We start from the raw sequence: 12,247 nt of genomic DNA, 5'->3' as shown, positions 1-12,247 counted from the left end.
AGAGATGTTTTTGAAATTATTTTGAAATATTTTGTGATGTTAACATATTTCAAAAGCCTATTAGATTTTCATCATTTGATTTGGTAGAATTATTATGTATATATATTATTTGGTATTGTACTTCCATAAAGAGCATGTGAGCGACAGATTGAAACAGCAGTGGCCACGATATTTATTTTTTGTTAAACTTGCAGAAACCAAACTGAACTTCATCTGTAATATATCTGTGGAAGACCCCTTTAATATTTTAGGAAATCTCATTAAATCAATGTATGAATAATGAATGCTTACAACTTCAAATGGAGGTAGAATAAATGAATTACCTGAAATGTATTTGTGCTCATATTGCTGATGCATTTTAATATGTTTATTTTATGAGCATCCTGTCAGATTTCCATTTAAGTGAAACACACAAATTAATAGAATTTTTGATGATGAACTCACATCTCAGTCATTGCTATACAACAGGAGAGTGGTTGTCCAGATGTGCATTTCTCTGTGGCTATCATAATCATGGCACAACTTTTTGATTAGGCGTAATTTATAAAGATTTCATAAGATGTAGTTGATTATTTTATGAATGATAAATAAATCATTTAGTAATGCTTTATAGATGAGTTATGAGCCATTAAAAAGGACAACTTCTAGGTTGCCAGGTTGTGGAAAATCCTCCTCCAGCATGACTTTGCTTGTCTTTTAATCACTTTAATTCATTAGGGAGACCCCTCTTGACCAACTAGCTTCTGGAAAAGTACTGCAAATGTCACCAGCAATTATAAATGTTAAGAAATGATTTTTACAGAATTAAGGATGATTTCATTTTTAAACAAACTGCTTATATTTGGATTTTGCTCCAGATGTCCTGCAGCCTTTTTCCCGGAAAGTGCGTGGTTAAAAATTCCAAAGGAGGTGGCTCCCTAAGAAATTAAGAACTAACTTGAAAATTTTTATGGTAGAGTTGGTTTTTCCACAACTTGGCAACCCAAAAGTTGCTCTTATTTATGGCTTACAGCTGATCTAGAAATGATTAGAAAATGATGTGTTAACATTTAGGAAAGCTACTGATTACATCTTATAAATCCTTTATAAAATCAGACAATTATTTATATATATATTATATTTACTAATTATTGAGCAGTTGTTTCATTACCAGCCACGCGGTGGTAGTAAAGGTGCAGCCTACTCATCATGACATAGCCTACCTAGCGCGTGATGCGTGTGCGCGCCTAAACGTGCTTTCTTGTAATCAATTTTAAGGGTTTCACCAAAAAGAAACAAAAAAAAAACAAAAAAAAGAAAAGGTTATTGTGTCGGTAAACACCTCCTTCGAGATAATTATAACGATTCAAAAGTTAAAAAATATTCCAGCAGTTAAGTTTTCTTTAACCTGTTAAAAGTACACAGAGGAGAAAGTTCGGCTCGCTTCTCCCACAGACTAACAGCACTTCATTCAGCAGCTGCTGTGGAGCAGTGGGAGAGTGGGAGGGTCTGTCGGTGAGCCTGCACCACTTTACGCTGTGAAGTTGTAGCAGCGGGGAGGTTATCACCATCAGTGTGGATTACTGACAGCACCCAGGTGACTGGACCGATGAGATGATACTGACACACAACAGGAGCCCTCTTCTGCTCACCGTCACCTGCATGTGCTTCTCAGGAGGTCTGCTGTGGTCCTACCAAGAGGAGGATGCCAGTGACGGGTAAATCTAAGGACATGACAGCATCTAATAACACGAGGAGCACTTGTATTAGATAAAGGGAAATGCTTACTTTGCTTCAAAATGTTTTCTTCCACAGTGGAGAGTGCTCTGAAAATAACATCTCTACAACAAAGTACCCCTGCGTGAAGTCGACTGGAGAAGTTACGACGTGTTACAGGTAGTGTGAATGTGATTCATAGAGTTGGACGCTGTTGTCAGACTGGAAGGATGAAAATAGGGTGAAATTACCAAGATGCAGTCCAGTTGGCGGTGTGTCCCTGTGAAAATGATTTCAAAATGTAGCTCTGGATTATGTAAAACTTGACTTGTCATTTATCACTCAGAGCAAAAAATGCTCAGATGCTGCTTGTTGAAATGTTAGTGAAGTGGAAAATAGCTGAGACACTGGGCACAGCTCTGCGTTATTAAGCACTGAATGATAAATGTAAGTGAAAGTCACATAAATTCTTATTGCCTGAGGCTGCCAATGGCATTAAAATAAAAATCAATAGGCTGTTAAACATCCTTATTTTGATTTTGTTCTGTTAAACATCCCTTAGTGTCACTTTTTTTTTTTTTTTTTTTATAATACATGTGACTTAATATTTTCAATGAATCAGCTGTTGGTCAGATGTTTAAATGAGTTGTAAAATGTCAAGCTGTTTTAAGTTAGTTGTATCTAATATATTGAAATTAAGGGATCTATATCTAAATATCCACAAGTGCCAAGATTGGCCTGTTCTGCTCTGACACCGGCTTTAATTATGACAGTTCCCAGACACTGTGGTCACAGCGTTGCCTCTCAGCAAAAACTCCTGTCAGAGGCTACGGATTAAGTTGTTACAACCTAATCTGTCTTCATTGCAAGGGGCCGCCTCATAGGCTTAATAAAAAAAGATGTGTAACTACACTTTTAAGAGCTAGTTTTGTCAAATTTTTTAAAATAAAATCACTCAAATATAAACTAATTTTGATTGATTTACACATCAGAAAGTTGTGACAACGGATGCAAGTAAGTCTAACAGAAATTTGTATCATTACAACATATTTGTATTTCATTAAAAGAAGAGCTGCAGACACGCTACTCCAACACCCCCACGCTACTCCTTAGTGTATTCTTTTACTATACACTATTGGGAATCAGTTGAACAGCTGTTAAATGTTCAAACACCACTATTGGGGAATGCAGTGCTCTTTTTTCCAGGCGCACTGTGACTGATGAGATGTGCAGTAGATTTGGAAATAAAAATCATGCAACTTATTCAGGGAACTCATTTCAAACATTTTGTCAATGATCTTGATTTACAGCAAATCTATTTCTGTGTGCGCTTTGCTGGGAAAAAAGCATTGAGAACGAAAGAAATGCCGGACTTGAATATCTCTTGTGAGAAGTCTTCCAAATGTCGACTTTGTGAGGTTTCATCTCTGCATCACTTGACAAACTGCTGGTTATGGTTCAAGCACACAGTGACATCCCGTTTGATCTTCAAATCTCAAACACACTCTTAACATAATTATGTTGTTTTATGGTTATTGGCTGCGGCCACAGTTGTTTCCCACAATGTTTATTTAAAGAAGAAAAACGGTTTCAGCCAAGACCCATATAATGTGCCCTGGGTGCATTTCAGTTCACCTGCACAGTGTGAGCTGGTGACTGCACATCAGCCCTGTAATTGTTTGTAGAGAAGTTTTATTGTGGTGCCAGAAATTCAGATTAATGATCTGAATTTGATAAGATGAATATGGCATTTGCATTCTACAATTTTTTCTCCCCAAAATGCAGGCACATACCAGCGCAATTACACCTTGGCATGACTGAGATGGAGTTCAAAGGGAACCAAGTGCGATTTAAGTTGGCAAGATTCAGTTGCCAAAGGAAAGTATAGGCTTATGGCATTCATTAGGCACTCTGTGGAGTATCATTGTGCCTGCACATCTCAGAACATTTCATTGCTGTAATAAATTTTTCTTTTTTAAAACACTGTCAGAAAAACTGTTTGCGTAAAACTTGCTGCCTGTACAGACAGGTGTGCTCTACTTTGATGCTTTGACATGGGCCCCAAATGGTCCAAGGGCCCCACATTTTTCTTTTTTTCCTTTTTTGCAATACATCGGTCTTAAATTTGGTGCTAATTAGTGAGCTTCAGAGGTGCTGGCAGTTGGATTTTGTTACCCTTTGGACAGAGCCAGGGTAGCTGACTAAATACTAAACTAAGCCAACGGGCTTGTGTTTGTAGCTGTATATATTAGACACAGTGGTGTCAAGAAAGCTGGTAAGCATATTTCCCGAAATGTCAAACTAGACTTTCAAATAAGATTTAATGGTTACTTCTTTTTTTTTTTTTTGAACATTTTTGAGGCGTTGAAATTCAAGCCTTCCCTATCGGCCCAGTGGGAGAAGAGAGGCCCTGATGATGGGATTTTGAAACAGACCCCCTCCTTTGGTCATGGCATGCCACTGTGTGCACAGCATAACACTCATCCTTGAAGCATTCATCATATTGTGAAACAGCACCAGTGGAGACGCCAGAGACCCGGAGAGCATATGTCACAGTACAAGAGAGGTACCAGGGCCTCAGCTGACTCTGACCATATCTGTCTCACTGTCAGTGCAGGCACATTCTTCTCTCGCTGCCTCTCTGGGTTGTTTCAAACAGAGATTGTCATATTTGGTTGAAAGGCCCAGTGTGTTGGGATGCAGCGTGTTCAGGCTTCACAACAATACGTGCTCATATTTGTGTTTCTACAGGCTGTGGAGTGAAGGATGCTTGGCTCACGATGAGGCTGTGCAGAGTTGTTTTTTCGAGGAGTCGCAGTTCAATCATGAAGGCCTGTGATTGTAGCAGAAATGCTTCACTAAAATCCAAAGTAGGGTTTGATTAAAATGATAAGGTTTGAGCTGTTTGTTTGAATTTTCTGGTTACTGCTGTTGCTTTTCTGCAATGTACCTCACCGAGATCAGTTTATAATCAGTATAATCAGTGTTGATGGCTATCCTTCCTTAGCTGGTTTGGCCATGGCGGTTATTGCTGGCCATGCTAACTGTGCTCTTTTTTCCTATAGTGTTTTTTTTTTTTCTAAACCACTGCTGAAAGTATTAATCCATCACTTTCTTTGTCCAGAAAACCTTCTTTAATGTGGCTTCTATCACAAAGCAGGATTACTGAATAAAGCTGGACGAGTATAACCCAGGGGAGGTTTTTATTTGAGTCCATGTTGCAGATTTGAAATGCCTCCAGGTTTTTACTCAGCAGTTATCCAGCTAACTTCATAATCCTGCTTTGTGAGACAGACCCTCCTGGAAAAAAAAAAAATACCTGACAGCAGCTGTTAGCAAACAGCAAATCTTTGAGCTTTCATGATTTCTTTTAGGCTAAGTCGCTTTTATCAGCTGGCAATAGCAATCTCACACAGTTGTAGATGGGGTTTTTTTTCTGCCTCTGAGATGAAGTATCATATGACATCTCTGAAAATCCAAGATGAGAGCCAGATCCGATGTGTTCACCATCATAACATCGAGACACATTAATAGTCCTTGTTTATAACTTTTCTTAGGTGACGAGAGGGTACATGAAGCAGTGATTACACTGGTTTGATTTATTGCATACGTGCAATGTCGGCCTTACCTTACCCTGTAAAGGAAATGCTTCTTTGGAAAAGAAGCAGAGCACAAGCGAAGCGAGAGTCTTTTCCACTCTACAGCTGTAACAGTTACGCATAATTGATGTGTGGCATGTGTAATTGTTGCTTTGTTATTTTAACAAATAATTCTGGTGGTAAGACGCAGTTTGTTGTGTTCGTCGGCCCCTTTCTCTGCTGCTCCCTCCTCCTCGGCTCTGGAGTTTACACAGTAAGGAAACTGAGGATAACATTTCTTCTCCTCTCCTTGTGAGACATGATACTGTAGCCACAATACTTCACATGCACTTGGCTGATACAAGCAGCATTGTTTGGGTCTCGTAAACATCTCCATCACCTCATTCCAATGAAATGCATTGGCATCATTTCATAGGGTTTTCCCTTTATCTCTCATTTTCACTTACTTAGAATTACATAGATTTTCCATTGACAGCAAAACAATAATTGATTTACACTGCAATTCCCAGTTACATTTAAACTCTGAGGGGCTGAAGACTCTTGTTTCCTCAGTTTTCTAATCTGTTTTTCACATCATATTTGAATGTATTCTGCGCCTTGGAATAATCCTCTCAGCTGAACTTGTGCTCCTTCTCCCAATTCAAACAGCTTTCAACACGAGAAATACACTTGAGGGATCTTCGTTGCCATATTGTCGATCGGCGCTCCATGAAGGATATATTGTGGCACAGCTTAAGGAGTTCAGCAGGCCTTTCTTTTGGGCTACTATGTTTCTGATACAACTAAAAATACTCTGGAACCGAAAAATAGAACAAACCTAGATTTATGGACAACATATGAGTGGCATCTTTCAGGAGGTGGAAGATTTGTCATCCAGGAAAGCCCCCATGTCATGATATTGTGACATTAATATCAACTGACCCATGGGCACACGTCCACTATTTTAAAATAGACATTTAATAGGTTAGAGTCCTTTAATAAGATGCCAAACTTAGATTTTCCATCCATTTTAAATACCTGTTCATACTCTGGTTCCAGGTGAAATTATACATACACTGATTCAGTATAATTAGGTGATTATTCCAGGATAAAAGAATGAAAACCGTCTGCTGGGGAACTGATGACTGCACATGAGTGAGATGGAAAACATTAGGCAAATTAAAATGATTGAAGTCTCCGGCATTCTCTATAGGTGTGTTTTTGAGTTCTTACAAACCCAATGATCAGCCACCTGATGTATGCTACATGTCAGAGAACCAGCAGGCTTTAGTCTTGTCTACTTGTTTATAGACCAAAGAAAAAAAAACAGCAGTATAAGTCGTTGAAAGATTCCTAGCGTTGAAGCACTATAGCAAACCATTACACCTCTGTAGCTTGTTGTGAACAATGTTGTTATAGTTTCCATTTAAGTTGGAAGCAGGCGTGGTTTTTTATTTATTAAAACCAAATTTGTATTAACTAAAAAAACATCTTTAGATTTAGTTTAAGGCACAAATTATTTTTGGGAAATAACAACATTATAAACTGTTGCAGCTTAGTATCTGAGGAGACAAAAATGCATCATGATAAAGTAAATAAGTTGTCTGAGGAAGGAGCATGGAATAAGTCCAAGCTGTTTCTCAACATCCCTTTGAGTGAAACAGGGTTTACTGGAATTAACCTCAGTAGATGCAGAATGAGATAATGCTCCTGAAAATCATGCCAATCAAAAATGCCTGAAATGATTTACTATACCTGGCACGGTTTCAAAGTGTTGTGATACTGTACACTGTAGAGTAGAAGAGAAAAAAAGCTGCTGTCCCAATGAACACGATTACATTCCACAAGCAGCTCTATTATTAAAATGCTATAAACTTGCTTTTACAAACTGCTTAAAACATGTGCTAAATATCTGACACAACCGTGACACTTTATTTAAGATTTATCCCATAATTCATCACAACCCAAATGTCCTGTCAAGAAAAAGACATCAACATCTGTTTCCTATCGCTATTCAGAGAGAGGATATGAAGCCTGTTATCTGAAGTGGACTGCTGTATTGCAGACACTGTGCCGTGGGTTCAAGGAGTTAACATGAACATTTGGTGTTACCCTGACAGCTCCCACACAGCTGAAAGTTAAAAGGACCTAAAGGCACAAAGGGGAGGTCAGCTGCCATGTTAAGCTAATGATCCTAGTTTGTCAGATTTGAAGCCTGACAAGGATCAAGTGAGGATGTCCAGCGAAACACTTATCATAACGTGTTTATTCGATTTTTTTCTTTTTTCTTTGGCGAATTCATAAACATGTCAGGAACTTTGCCCTTAGAGTCGACCTGGTGCAAAGCCTTCCTGCGCACAGTGCTAACTGTCAGCGATGAAGTGATTCACCCAAATGGGCAGAAAAAAATGAACTTAGAGTCAGTGGAGTTAAAGTGTTTACTGTTTCCTCTCATCTCTTACAATAAGTGCAAAAATTAAAGGACACAATATGTTTGTAACTGCACCCCAGAAACAACTTATCTAAGCGTTTTCTGATTTAGCGCCTTTATCAGCAGGACACCAGACACCAATTGTCAGTGTCTTACCTTCCAAAAAAAAATTAGACAACATGGCTAAGATTCTGCGCTTTTTCAAGCATATTATCTTCTCAGTAGGTCCGAAAACAATTTAAATCAATGAATGAAATTCAAATCTGCTGGTCCTCTAGACTTTGAGATCAGCTCTGTGTATCAGGCTGTATGAAGGCCCTATAATTGGAGGCCCATATGAGCACCAAGTTTAGTTTCATCAAATGCATCTGGAGCTTTTCAACTTGAAAATAAACAGGTTGTATTTAGTGTAATTTCTCGTAAGCAGCTTCTCAGCTGTTCAGTGTCTCTGACTGGCAGCAATAACCGTCCTCCATGTGTTTGACTGAAGAAGAGGGCAATATGCTTTTACTTCCTGTTGCACATAGACATTGCCTTGTGCTTTATCTCCTCTACCACCTCGAGTGTATAAATCACAGGTTTTTCTTGTTTTCATGTGCCTATTAGAGACATTGCCACAAGACAGAACTGAACCTACTTTCCCCTACAAAGTAAATTATAACAATCAGGTTATTGTGTGCATTACACAATTGTTTTGTTATTTTTTCTCATTCACAATTTTGATAAATGATCTGCTTGTTTGCTCATATGCATGTCCCACTTCAGTAAACAGCCTGCACAGGAGGAATTACTTACACCTGCATGTGCAGTTCTGAGCTTACAAACCTCAATGTAAATACATAATTACTTGTTAATCATTAATTTCCTGTTTTAAACTGAGGTAACTGTTTCTGTAGTGATGGGATGCGTCAAATACAATGAAGAGATGACGAAGTTCAAGTTTGATCTGAAAATGCAAAATAAAAATATACCTTTTACCTTTGAAAATATACCAAGAAACGTATGTTTCTGTTGTGCAAAGAGAAGAGTTAAAACTGGGGAAGGCAGATATCTATAAAAAGCCCCCAAAAAATTGAAAATATAATAGTAAATCTACCTACACAACCAACTACTACGACACATTTAGATATTACAGGAAAATGAAGTCAGCAACCGGTTTCCTGCATGTCCAGGAGAAGTACAACAAGTTCTCTCTGTCTCTGAAACGCTTCATTGGTATTGACACATGTCCATCTGAATTAACGTGCGCACACATCTGAATTTGTAGAACAAATAGTAAAGTTCTCCCTGGCTCTCTGAAAAGACCTGTGATTGGCCAAAGTCTCCCATTACAGGCTAGATTTTCAGAGACAAGAGAAGGTGCAGACGTCTATTTTGCTCTCACACAGCTTGAATTACAATATGCTGAAAGGTGTTTATGGAATTTTTGCCCATTGATGCCAAAAAATGATTGCCTACCTCAGCAATTGTTTTCATACATAAACTTTATTTATGATTATCACTTGCTTTTTGTCACTTTTGTCTGTTTTCATGTCCTATAGAAATATTATGTTTGTTGACGTTAATAATTCATAGCACATATGCCTCAGAGCGTGTGTCACATTAATGGTGTCGCCCTTTGCACCATATTTTGAGTAATATTGTTATAGAAGTCGAGCCAATTGGCTGGGAGCAATTTCTGCAGGTCTTGTCATTAATGTATTAGTGTGCTTTTGGAAATTCTCAGTCTGTGGCGTGAGCAGGGGGTGGGGGTCGGGGTGGGCAGGTTTTTTAAAGTTTGATTTACAGTCGTCGTTCACCTTTGCTCCCATAGAGGGTGATGTTTTACAAAGCACAAATTTTAATAGCATACGCTATCTTTATTATTTTATTTGAGATGAAATGTGAAGTAGCTGTTTATCCAGTCTTGTCAACAATTCATCTGATATGCCCTATTAGGTAATGGATGAGTGCCCATCCTGTTCCATAGAAGCACCGGGGAAGACGCAGCGGAGTGTAAGTGATCATGGTGATAGCAGGGGAGGACATGTTAGTGTTAAGGAGCATTCCTTAGTGACGAATGTAGAGCACAAGCAGCAGCAAACATCCTCCCTCTCCTCTGTTATTTCTCTGGTGCACTGCACATAATTTTTTTTTCTTCTTTTTTTTTTTACAAATCAACAAACATGGAACTTTCTCACTTACAAATAAGAAATGAAAGACTTCCTTTTTTCTCTTTATCTGCCATTTTTCTTTAACTTATCAATTTTTCTTTCTTTGAATAATCAGAAAAAAAATGTTTGGATTCTAATCAGACTTATAATTTGAACATTTTCAGCATTATTGGATATTGGAGTCAGATTAGACTATTGGAGTCTAACTTGATTTGGTTAAATGCATTTTACCATCTGTTTTCACTTGAAAGATGACTAATGCAAAACATGCCTTTACCGGAAAGACCATGACTTTGAGAGTTCAAATACTTTGTAATGTGTCCTAAAGCCTGGAGTTGTTGTATCTGAATGATTTGACATCTGCTGTTTGGATGATTCCGACCTGTTGCCCATCGTAACACTACACAGTCGTTAACAAACAGTAAGTTTAAAGTACAGAACTGGCTGAATATCGAAATTAGAAACAGGGACTGAACGTGAAAAGAAATGGCTGTGAATCAAATATATGACTAGAGGACATCCTTAAAATCAGAGTGAAGTCAATTGTGTTAACATAGGAACAGGTATAGGAAATTGGCATCTGTGTTAACTGATAAGTGCTGCAACCTTGAAAAACACACTAAAAGGTAGTACATCCTACATGAAATGAATTGTAAGATTGATTTGGTGCCTGGTGATCTTTGAGACCTTGTGGGGTCTGTTTCTCATTCAACTTAATATTTTCAGATCACAGGCATTTTTCCTTCTGTAAACCATGTTTCACTGAGTTTTTTGTGATATTTTGATTTCTTAAAATCCCACTCTTGTTTCTTTTGGCTGATGCTCGTTCACCCATCTGTTTCTTTCTGTGGAGAACTGTAGTGTGGTCACGCTTTGTTCATGCTGTGGTTTTGCAATGGTTAAGAGATGTGGTGATATGTAAAGCACAGGTTGTGGTTTTTCTGCCTCCACGCCTCTGCTCTGTACATTCAAGACAGTGCTCTAGTTGTATTTAACATATAATTACATTCTACCCAGAAAAAAAGATATATTTAAATCATAATAATATAGCAGCACTTTGCAAAAAAAATGTATTTATGCATCCGTTACTGTCAAACAGGAACTTCTTGACAAGTTAATCAGCTAATTTATAGCAACTGGGCGTTTTTTAACTCTGTGTGTATTCTTTTCGATAGCTGATTGTTATTCATCACAGGGGCACTTGAAGCCTTAATTTATTCTCCTATTAGTGAAAAGAATAAGCTGCTAATTTATCAGTCTTGAAGGACAGCAGCTAGCCAAAGGAAATGTTCGACTGCACCAGTGAGCACACAGCTGTATACCAGTCATATTAAATTGTAAACAGCTGCAGCATTTAAAGTTAATAATACACATTGAAAAAGGGGCTTCATGTTTGGTAGCACAGATGTAGCCCCCTCCATTGAGAATTTTGCTTGTATGCTGATGAATGTCAGTATTTGTTGTCAGTTGTAATTCAGTTTAACGATATTCACCACCACCACCATCATCAGTGTGTTTAAATGTCAAGACCATTATTATACTGCAGTTGTAGAACTACATCATGCCAGTCTGCTTAAATTACTCATTTGTCTTCCTCCTTGCCCTCAAGAAGGCCAAGTATGTTTTATATGTAAGGAAATGTGCACATTTATAAGACTGCAATCTGAGTTAGCCAATGCTGGCTAATTTTTATGTGCAGTCCCCGGACAGAATATTAAGTTTCACTACATGTAAGTATTAAAATAACATGAAAACCACAAAGCCTCAAATGGGCTAACATATGTCACATACCACACATCTCAGTTACCTTACACATGTGTGTCAGGAGAACATGTGAAACAGGTAAAAGGAGAAATATAATACAGTAACCACATCACATCGAGTGATTATCGTCTCCAGCTGTGACACAACCTCAGGACAAGGCTTATATCAGATATCCTGCATTTAATGCATATCTGGTCTCCTGACAGTGAACAACTAACAAAAGATAGGCCACACTGCTTAAACCAGAACAGAACAACAGGAGGCTGTGAGGGCGTACGGTCAAGTGTGTAAGCATGCTAACAGTTACTTACTAGCAGTACAGTTGAGGCTGATGGGAATGTTACATTAATTTGCAGGTATTTGATCAGAAACCAAAGTATTAGACAAATTAAAATTTTGACCTGATGATAGCACTAGAGGAAAAGTCAGAGGATCAATAAAGTTATTAGGGTTCATCCTGAGGGGAACATGAATGTCTGTACAATATTTCATGGCAGCTGTTTGGACCAAAGTCTGGAGTCTGGACCAAAGTGGTGGACCGACTGACATTTCCATTCCTAGAGCCATATCGCAATCATGAGTAAAAACAGGGGATGTAGAAACTGGAAACCAGCACATATTTATGA

General features: G+C 38.2%; 1 protein-coding gene across 2 annotated transcripts in view; it reads left to right on the top strand.

Annotated features, from left to right (window-relative positions):
* The first annotated feature begins 1,465 nt into the window (after nucleotides 1-1,465).
* The window catches only part of ccbe1 (collagen and calcium binding EGF domains 1), a 34,252-nt gene continuing 23,470 nt past the window's right edge, over nucleotides 1,466-12,247 (top strand). Inside the window, exons 1-2 of one of the 2 annotated variants that reach the window (XM_022762883.1) lie at nucleotides 1,466-1,697; nucleotides 1,795-1,875. In XM_022762883.1, coding sequence (XP_022618604.1) covers nucleotides 1,594-1,697; nucleotides 1,795-1,875 — 185 coding nt within the window. In that variant the 5' untranslated portion in view covers nucleotides 1,466-1,593. The remainder of the gene's footprint in view (nucleotides 1,698-1,794; nucleotides 1,876-12,247) is intronic. The other variant, XM_022762882.1, reaches the window with a different exon arrangement.

The sequence above is a fragment of the Seriola dumerili genome, unplaced genomic scaffold, assembly GCF_002260705.1.
Source record: "Seriola dumerili isolate Sdu_G_001 unplaced genomic scaffold, Sdu_1.0 BDQW01000450.1, whole genome shotgun sequence".
Classification (NCBI taxonomy): domain Eukaryota; kingdom Metazoa; phylum Chordata; class Actinopteri; order Carangiformes; family Carangidae; genus Seriola; species Seriola dumerili.
This window is presented reverse-complemented; position numbering and strand designations above follow the sequence as displayed.